General features: G+C 41.1%; 1 protein-coding gene across 4 annotated transcripts; it reads left to right on the forward strand.

Annotated features, from left to right (window-relative positions):
* Window positions 1-898: 898 nt before the first annotated feature.
* On the forward strand, window positions 899-3,223 carry gemin7 (gem (nuclear organelle) associated protein 7). Of its 4 annotated transcripts, none has more exons than XM_047152439.2 (3): window positions 899-1,087; window positions 2,065-2,199; window positions 2,780-3,222. In XM_047152439.2, the coding sequence occupies exon 3, from the start codon at window positions 2,801-2,803 to the stop codon at window positions 3,185-3,187; it is 387 nt and encodes a 128-aa protein (XP_047008395.1). In that variant the 5' UTR covers window positions 899-1,087; window positions 2,065-2,199; window positions 2,780-2,800; the 3' UTR covers window positions 3,188-3,222.
* Window positions 3,224-10,141: the final 6,918 nt, after the last annotated feature.

Genomic DNA, 10,141 nt, shown 5'->3' on the forward strand with positions numbered 1-10,141 from the left:
GTGAGGGTTTGGTGAACCGGGACAGTGTGGGAGGTGGAGCGTGACTGTGAGGATAAATAAAGGTTCTGTGGTTCATTTAATTCAGTAAACAAATAAATCTGTTATAGCATGAGAGACCAGCTTGTCTATCCAAATCGTAATCATCTCATTAAGCATACACTGTACTGACAAAGATAAACACAATAAAATGCACAATAATAATTATTGGTGCTGAGATGTTATAGTGGATCTGACATCGTCACTGAACATTTCAGTCAGAACTTTCCATTTCCCAGTTTACTTTATTCCTCATTCCTCTGAGTATTTAGATATTCCATTTAAAAACACACACACAATTTAATGCTCATAAAATCAACCTGTTCTTCATATAACCATCACTGTAGTGTTTTCATTCATCCGTTATATTGTATTTCCACTGATTACCTGTCAACCAGTTAACCTTAACACACACCTGTGTGTGTGTGTGTGTGTGTGTGTGTGTGTGTGTGTGTGTGTGTGTGTGTGACACTGTGCCTGGGATTAGGAACACTGAATTTGATGAAATAACCTTATGAAATAAACTAGTCATCTTATATTTTATTTTTCCTGAGGTTGACCACGCCCCCGGAGATGATGTCACATGAATTAAATCGTGTTATATCTATCATGCAGTTCCTCGGTCAGGGTTCAGGAACATGAGTCAGGACAGAAAATAAACACTGTTAGTTAAACTGTAGCTACAAATTTACTTTAATTCATCCTAAGTACTCAGTTTGTTTGTTTGTTTGTTTGTTTGTGTGTGTGTGTGTGTGTTTGTTTGTTTGTATTGAGGTTGGTTGTTTTTAAGGAAACATTCGGGGTTCCACTGTACACCACCAGGTGGCGGTAATCTGTTGCTGCAAAACTGCATAAAACTAAGAGAAGAAGCCGAATCAGGCGTCATATCCGGTTCCGGTTCGGGAAGCGCGAGCGCGTTGTATTGAGGGTTTTGTGAGTAACGGATGGTGATTAATGTCCAGGTCAGATCTCACTCCTTCCCGCTTCTCTGTTCTGAAGCGGAGTGTGTAATGGAGGAGCTGAGGAGCGGAGAGAAGCAGCTGTAAGTGCGGTGAGTATCCGAGTGTTTTCACCGGTTACAGCTTTATTCATGACTCGATTCATGACTCGATTCATGACTCGATTCATGACTCGATTCATGACTCGATTCATGACTCGATTCATGACTCGATTCACCTTCATCAGTGTCATTAGCGCTCATTTACACTGCGCCTAAAGCCGCGGGCGGCCCTTTGGAGTGTAACCGCACCGGATGTGACGGACTCGGTCAGGTTTACACCGAAGATTCAAAATATTACAGAAATATTATTACAGGAGGATAAAGCTGTTCCTCCTCCTCCTCCTCCTCCCCTGCACACGTGCTCATGTTTCAGTGCTTTTACACAACTGTTTAAAAACTAAACTGTAAATACAGCAGCTCTGTAAACTATTTCTATTACTTCTACTAAATAATAATATTTTTTTATTTTAAATAATAAGAGTCAATGTAACAGACCACAGAAGAAACATTTAAGGCTGACAAATTTTACATTTTCTTTGCTCCAAGTCCACCTGATTCGAATGAGTTTTTTTTTTTTAAATTCCTCTAAATTAAATTATAGATTAAAAATAAGTTTTCAGATGTGGAGTTCCACAAAGTTCTACAGCAGAAGAATAAAGTGTGTGTGTGTGTGTGTGTGTGTTAACATGGGGCCGGGGGTGTTGCAGACATTTCTCTTCTTCTATCTTAAGAGGTTCGTCTTTTCTAACACGTTTCTGCCGTTTGTGTTCGTTACAGTCTTCCACCTGACACTCCTCATTACTTAATCACTTAGTTAATGAATTAATTAACCAAGAACAAACGAAGCAGCGCTGAGCAAATCAGTGAGTGAAAGATTCCCATCGATTCGAGTCCTGAACTAAAAGAATCTGAAGAAAGGTTGTGAGATTTGTTGGTGTAACTCCTTCTGAAGATGAAAATGAGCTTTAATCTTTAAAGGAACCAGTATAATTAAATGTAAATCTCTATTTTTATGTTTTTCACCACAGATGAGTCGTTAAGTGCGTACACGTGTCTGCTGAACGGCTGGTAAACGCCTCTCTTTCTCCTGGAGATCGGATTGTGTGTGTACGGTTGAGGATTAGTGACTGGCTGTAGGTTTGGGTATAACGAGAGGCGTGACGGTGATGAAGCTTCTGTGGTTAATTTACTAAACAGACCATCATGACTACAAAGACCAAGTTATTGAAACGATTCAGTGTAATTATCTAATTGACCGAGAGAAGCATGTACATCAATTATTGTGTACACTTAAAGTTCATTATAACCATTTACTCCAGATTAATTGTGTGTGTGTGTGTGTGTGTGTGTATATATATATATATATATATATATATATATATATATATATATATATATATATATATAAAATAGTGAGAGAGACACAATCATTTATTTATTTTAGTGTCTTTTCTCAGCCATTGGCGATGGTGAATGTGAAATGTTCTCAGCCATTGGCGATGGTGATTATGATAGAAATCCTCTCTCTTTCTGTGGAAAGGTGATTTTGGGATTAGAAAACCTGTTTGTGGTCTTTTCTGATCCATTTTTTGTTTAATTTTTTGGAAAAAATCATCTGTTTTGTCCACAATAAGATTTCTCCAATAAGGATGGATTTTTGTTAAACTAATTGTTGTTATGCCGTATCCTCGATAAACCCGAGGTGTGTGTCCTGCTAAACTAATCTGCTATCTCCGATTACAGAGTAAGCCTGACCGAGTTGAGATGAAGAACCCAGTGAACGTGTTGCGCTTGCCCAGAGGTCCGGACCCCAACAGCCGCGGGTTTGACCCCACCACACCCCGATACATTGCCCTGTGTCCCTCCTCCATCCCGGCGTCCACAGCGAGCGGTACTGACCTTAACAACATGGAGGAAGAGCAGAGATTACGCTCAGAACTGCGGGAACGGTTCCTCAGGACTCTTATAGCCATGACGGACAAACCGGTTCACTTCAGCATGTATGAAAAAGTCCAAGTGCAGGCAAAATTCGGAGCCTCGGACATCGACGTGATGAACTTCCAGGTTTCCGATCTGCAGACCCCTCTAGGCGTTCAGAAAGAGGCGTTACTCAGGTGTCAGGACGTGATCTCGTACTCCTTTAACTTGTGAATGTTATAGAATTCAATTAAAGTGAAATGTTTCTCAGTCACGTGTCCAGTGTGATTTAAAAAAAAAAAAAAAACGGTTCATATGCAGTTCCAGTTTGTGCCACAAGAGCAAGAACTATACCGGCTTAATCTGGAGACGTTCAGAAGCACTGCATCGGCAACATGAGCAGCGTTATTCACACACTCACCTGCGTACTTTACCCACAGCTAGAGGAGTTAAAAGCAAGCTGAAACATCTGTCCGTCAGGTTTCAGTCAAACTGTAAATGTTTAGAGATTTTGAAGCACAGCGACGTTCAACACACTGACGAGCTCCGTGAGCCCACACTCTTAACACCTCCTGCTGTTGTCATGAGCTGCATCTCAAATCCAAAACTCTGACTTTGCATTCAGTAGTACTTACTAATCTAGAAACTCCAGAAGGCTGGTACTCTAAACAGAGCTTTCAGTAGGTTGAAGGTGACATGAGAGGATTTTAAAACTCAAACACGAAGTGTAACAGGGAACCCCGTTAGTGCTGGTGCTCAATAACGCTCTAGAACAATGTGTAAGTTTGTGATTGAGACACAGCACTAGTTAGTGTAGTAACTAGTAGTGGGCGTGGTGTCACACAGTACTATACTGCCCCCGCTGTTCACGTTGGTATGGCAGCACAAATACACAGCGTTAATGAGCATAAGTGATGATAAACGAGCTCAAGGCGTTCACGGCGGCCATCGTGTGTACACTTGGTTAAAAGTAAATATAATCCCGGTGTAACACATGGACTACTGAGAAAACTACTGAGATGTGTGATGATGGAACTCAGATTCACCTGAAAATAGAAAATGGATTGTTTTTGGTGTCTGCATGTATAATAACACAATGACTCCTACACACGTTCCACAAGGGTTCTTTGGATTGTTAAAGCTTCTTTGCTTTCAAATGGAAGCTTTCTCCCTGGAAGCCTCTCTGAATCTGAATCCTTAAAAGAATGTCCATGATAGAACAGTGAAGGAGCTCGGGTATTAAAGCAAGTCTTTTCTTCCCTAGTGTATGAAACAAATCCAAATTTACCGACTCCGTTGACCTCTGGGAAAGCTCTAAAAGGTTCTGTGTAGAACCTTGTAACAGCGGGGTTTCCCTTTCACAGTTCTAGATAGAACCTCTTTAGGACAGTAAGCATTCTCAATTATCCAAAGAACCCTTGAGGAACCCTTTTAAAAGATTTTACATGTAATCAAAAAGTGCCAGAAGTAAAACCATGCAAAAGTGTTCCCCTGTTACAAACGCTCTGAAGCAGACCCCTTCACCATATCTAGAACCTGTCAGGAGTTTAATATTGAGCTTCTTGGTACCTTGTACACTCAGAATAAAGGGTTCTTCAGGGTTCGTTAGACAACTCGGGGTTCTTACCTTGCCAGAAAAGGTTCTGCTTTAAAATGGCAGGTTTTTGTGATGTGAAAAAAAGAGAGGCACTGTAAACTTTTTTCCCCACAGTGTGTAAAACAATCGAACATTTTAGGGCAAATAAAAAAACTTACAACCTGGGTGCATAAGTATACACACCCCTCAACTAATACTGTGTTGAAGCAGCTTTTGATGTTATTACACCACCCTGTGTTTTGGGGGAGGAGTCTGTCAGCCTGGTAGACCTTGACTTGGCAACATTATCCCACTGTTTCTTACAAAAACATTCCAGATCCATCAGATTGTGAGGCGTCTCCTGTGCACAGCCCGCTTCAGGTGATAAAACACGATGCTGCCACCACCGTGCTTCACCGTGGAGATGGTGTTCTTTTGGTGATGTGATTTTTTTTTTTTCTTTTTTCTCTCTTCTTTTTTTTTTGCAGTATCAGAAGTAAAACAGAAGTTTGCACCAAACAAACCTTTTGGAATTGGCCTCGTCGGATCATAACACACGTCACCATGTGGTTTGGGGTGATTTAGTTGCGCTTGGATGTTTTTTGTGATAAAGGGCTTCCGTCTAGCCGCCCCACCCCATAGCCCCGACATGTGCAGAATATGAGAGATTGTTGTCACATGCAGAGAGCATTTAGTACGTGTCAGATGTTCCTGCAGATCATTTCATGTTGCTGTGGGTCTCTTGGCAGCCTCCCAGGTAAGATTTTGTCTGGTCACATCCCTATTTAAGAGTGTGCACACTTATTCAACCAGTTCTTCTTCTTCTACTTCTGATTGTTTTTTACTTAATTTTAGTATGTTGTAATTTCACAATAAAAGTAGAAGTTCTGACATTTATCCTGGTTTCATTTTTTTTTACATCACAAAAGCCTGACATTTTAAAAGGGGTGTGTAAACTTTTTACATCCACTGTATTTGAAGAATTCTTGAGCACTCAAATGTTCCATTTGCACCCTAAAGTTTGTCTCTCTGGAAGAATCCTTATAGTTTCTATCTAGAACCCTGCAACAGAGGTTTATTCTTTCAGAGCGGATTTCACGTAGAACTTCTCTAGAACTGCTAACAATGCACAGAACCTGAAAGGAACCGTCCTTTTAAAGTGTGCTATCGATTGTGACATCATGTCGCTCAAAAGTTCGGAGGTTGGAGACGGAGCACGCAGCAGTAAGGTGAGTTGGAATGATGAAATGTTGGCATGAAGGTTCTCCTCTCTGATGTTCCTCATGTCTTTATTGATGATGGAGATGCAGACAGAGGAACGTCTCGGAGATTTAATCATCCTAAAAGGTTTGAGCTTTGCGTTTTTGTTTTAAAAAAATCTAATCAGGAAATCCAGAAGGACACACAATGATAATTTTATATTCAGAGTCATGCGCTGTGTTCTCAGCAGTCCTGTAGCTCACACACACGGGCTTGTTGAGGAGGTTTGGTTCTGACCTCGGTTAATGGAAGGAACAGTTCCTCACAGAACACACTGTAGAAATGACAGGAAGTAAACGTTTCTAACGCCAAATCTAATATTAACGCCAAATTATTGCTTGATCTTTTCTTCTTTATGTCTAGAACCTGTGAGGAGTTTCACATTTAGCCATTATAACTTGGTTCTTTAGGGCTTCATTCGATAGTTAGGTTTTTGGCCTACAAAAAGTTTGACTAGGAACCTTTCTGATGTGTGTTCTGTTGTCGGACCCTGCATAGAGTTAAGTGTTCTTAAAGAACTCTTAAGAGTTATAAATCCTGTATAAAGTATTTATGGATGCATTTAACTTCTCCTTAAACTCTTTGGGGGAAAATGATTCTTGACGGGTTCATTGGATAATTAATGGTTTGTCGCCTCCAGGTTCTACCTGGAATCCTTTCAGTCTGTTGTAGGGAACCTCTAAGTGTTAGAGGTTCCCCCTAAAGGGACCTAAATATCTAAGAAGAAATTCTTGAAAGAAGACAAATTGTGTGCTGATGGAGTCATTTGAAACGTAAATCATCTAAATGACTAAAAAATAACTTTATTTCATTTTAAATTTTTTTTTTTTTTTTTTTTCAAAAAAATTTTAGATTATAAGGTGATTTGGTTTTGAACCCTGTGTTTTCCAAATGGCTCCTGGTTCTCTAACATACCTCCCCCAAGCAGTGAAGAACCCGATTACCTGGTGGAGTGCTCTGGGATCTGAGAGGTTCCTCAGGGGCGTCAGGAGAACCAGCTGATTTCAGTAAGACATTCCACACTGATGTGTCATTTGGGTTCTGGGTTCTCTCCAAAGCTTTTTATATTTCTGTTCCTGAGTGGTTCGCCTGCAGCTCCAAGATTTGCGGTGTAAAAACATTGGTGTGTGTGTGTTTGGATGGTACAGGGAATCTGCCCTGGCCAACAGGAAGTACATTCCAGTGCATCCTGTTTGCGGCCGTCTCTGTCTTCCTGCCCGGAGCAGAACCGTGTCTGTGATAACCTACAATAATATATCAGCACCGACACTTAATCAACACTGAACACACTGACCTCAGATCAGACCACAGACACTTCATCATGACCTGCTCTGTGTGTGTGTGTGTGTGTGTGTGTGTGTGTGTGTGGTGCCCTGTGATGAACTGATGTCCCACTCGATGTTCCTGGGACAGACTCCGGACTCACCCTGGCCCGTGTAAGGTGTTTACTGAAGGTGAATGAAGGTGAATTTGAAGGAAAAGCTAAATGCCCATTTCAGTGTGTTTACACTCTTGGGGTCAAAAGGTCACATGTAGGACCTGTAAGACGACTTCTGTTGTCTCTCTGAACTGTTGCAGAACTCTACAACAGAAGAACCCTTCACTATACAAAGAACCCACTGAAGAACCTCAGCGTGCTGCAGGTGAAGAGGATGATGTTTTCTGTGGAGTAAATGACACATTGTTCAAAATTCAAAGGAAAGTTGTTTAATTCTTTATTTTATTTATCTTTGTGAGTTTTTAAACTTTTTTCCGTCCAGTTTAAGGACACTGAGTAAATGATTTCATTTCGTCAGACTTTTTTTTTTCTTTTCATGTCCAATCATTTTTTCCGTTTCTGTGTCTGAAACTCGGATGTGACGTGACGGAGTCCTGTACGTTCTCCAAGTTTACAGATAAAATAAGATGAACGAGTCGTCCTGATCACGCTGTCGTTCCTGCACTACTGCACATTCTGACCGGGTCTGAAGCCTGAACTCTACTGAACTCTGTTTAATGATGCTCGCTCTCTTCCATATCTACATTGTAATGAATATCTGTAATGGAACAGGGACCGAGTTCCACTGCTATTCCTCAGAAGTGCTGATTAAAGTCTAATGGAACGATTTTGATATGTTTAAATGAGAATGTTGTGCAGGAAACGCTCTAAGAACATAACGCAAACGTAGCGTAATCCATAAACCGTTATAAAGCGTAACGTTAAGGAGAGCGTTATTACAGCTGGTGTTTTTAGAACGTTTCAGGAGCGTTACATTTGGAATGTTAAAATTAAAAGCTGTTACATACTCCACTAAATGTTCTAGTTCTCTGTTTATCATGATCGTGTAATGAGAAATATTTGAAAGGTTTTCATGTTAAAGAAATATTTTTTGGCTGTAATCCAACATTAACATGAAATAAATTTATGCCCACCTTTAAACAATTAGTATTTATTATTAATCAACTTTATCGCGTAATATATCACAATCCGATCAAATACCAAAATCCAGACCTGAATTATTTGCCCTGTTGCACTTGGATTGGAGCTGGAGTTGTGGTAAGGTCTAATCATTCTTTCCATTCAGTTATTGGGATATTGTTCACACAGCAGACCCCTGTCCCCTCAGATTGGACCTCTCAGATATCACCCTCAGATTGGATATCTCAGATTGGGCCCCTCAGGTTAGACCAGTCAGATTAGACTACTCAGATTAATTCTCTCGGATTAGACTACTCGGATTAGACTTCTCAAATTTCACTTCCCAGATTTGACCTCTCATATTAGACCTCCCCGAAATCACGTCTCAGTTTGGGCTCATTTGAATGGACAGAATTGTGGCACTGCAGTGTTTGGATTGGATTGAGGAACGTGGCTCCATGTCTTGGCCGTGTTTACAGATCTGTGCCCATTGTGAGTCACTGAGTCACCTTCCGCTGGCTCGTTTGTTTTACTCGCTTTCGGGGAATGTTGGAGCGGATCCAGTGATTGTGCAGACACGAGTTCATGTAGGAGACTGACTGAGAGAGAGAACAAAGATGAGGCCTAAACCGTTCATCTGCTCCAAACATGCGGAGAACCCAAGGAGCTGAACTCATCACGAATCATCTCCTTCAGAGTCACATCAGGGTTTTGACCATAAACATGTATAGCGATCCGCCATAACATTAAAACCACTGGCAGGTGACGTGAGTAACATTGGTGATGGAGTTACAGTGGCACCTGGGGGGGGGGGGGTATATTTATTATGCAACAGATGAATAGTATGTTCTGGAAGTTGACGTGTTGGAAACAGGAAAAATGGGCAAGTGTAAGGATCTGAGAGGCTTTGACAAGGGCCAGATTGTGATGTCTAGACGTCTGGGTCAGAGCGTCTCCAAAAGAGCTGGTGGTGTCGGGTGTTCCCAGAATGCAGGGGTTAGTACCTACCAAAAGTGCTCCAAGGAAGGAGAACCAGTGACAGGGTCATGCACTCCCAAGGCTCACTGGAGCGAATGCTGGCCCGTCTGGTCCGATCCCAGAGAAGAGCTACTGCAACACAAACTTCTGAAGAAGTTCATGCTGCTTATCTGAATACTGTGACGGTGTTTACAATGACGTGTTTATAATGACGTGTTTATAATGACGTGTTTATAATGACGTGTTTATAATGACGTGTTTATAATGTCGTGTTAATCATGACGTGTTTATTGTGACTATGTTTAATCTAAAGTGTTTATTGCGAGCGTGGTTTCTGTAATTAAAGTGATGACGGAACATCTGCATTTAATCCACCATAGATCTGATTTATAGCTGAGCATCATGGCTGCCAGCCATCACCATAAATCTTCATCAGAAAGTTCCAGAAGGTCATGCATCCACCGTGACAGGACGAGACTCGGGTGGCTCTCAGCGTCTGTCTAGACCGGAAGAGCAGGAAGAGGCTGTAATTAGCAGAGATGTTTGAGATCTGCAGTTTATCTACATCAAAGCTGAGGGTCTCTCTGTGTTCTCCGCTGGGACAAAACACAGGAAGAAGATGATAACGAGAGCTTAAGCTCTCTCATGGTTTAGCTCTTTCTAATAGCTGGGAGATGTTTCCCAGCGTCCCACGCCTCGGCCACACCTCCGAGATGACAGGGACAGCACAACATCAGATGCTATCAGATGTTATTAGTCATTATCAGATGTTAGTGCAGTGTGACATTAGACAGACGAGGCATGTGAAGTTTTTTTCAAACAGCAAGAACCCGGTTAATTACTTTGTGCTTTAATCATTGCTTGAGACTCAGATCATGTGATTTCATTTTGTAGCAAAACAATTGTTTCAAAATATAGCTGAGTGTAAAAGTTTGTACACCTATATTTCAAAATTATTATTATTGTTGAATTAGTG

Source organism: Ictalurus punctatus, chromosome 4 (genome assembly GCF_001660625.3).
Source record: "Ictalurus punctatus breed USDA103 chromosome 4, Coco_2.0, whole genome shotgun sequence".
NCBI lineage: Eukaryota > Metazoa > Chordata > Actinopteri > Siluriformes > Ictaluridae > Ictalurus > Ictalurus punctatus.

Excerpts from the sequence above, each read along its gene's own strand:
- gemin7 (XM_017465087.3), top strand. The coding sequence starts at position 2,240 with ATGACTACAAAGACCAAGTTATTGAAACGATTCAGT. Across the intron at positions 2,276-2,779 it reads AGTTATTGAAACGATTCAGT|AGTAAGCCTGACCGAGTTGA; the intron begins GTAATTATCTAA and ends CTCCGATTACAG.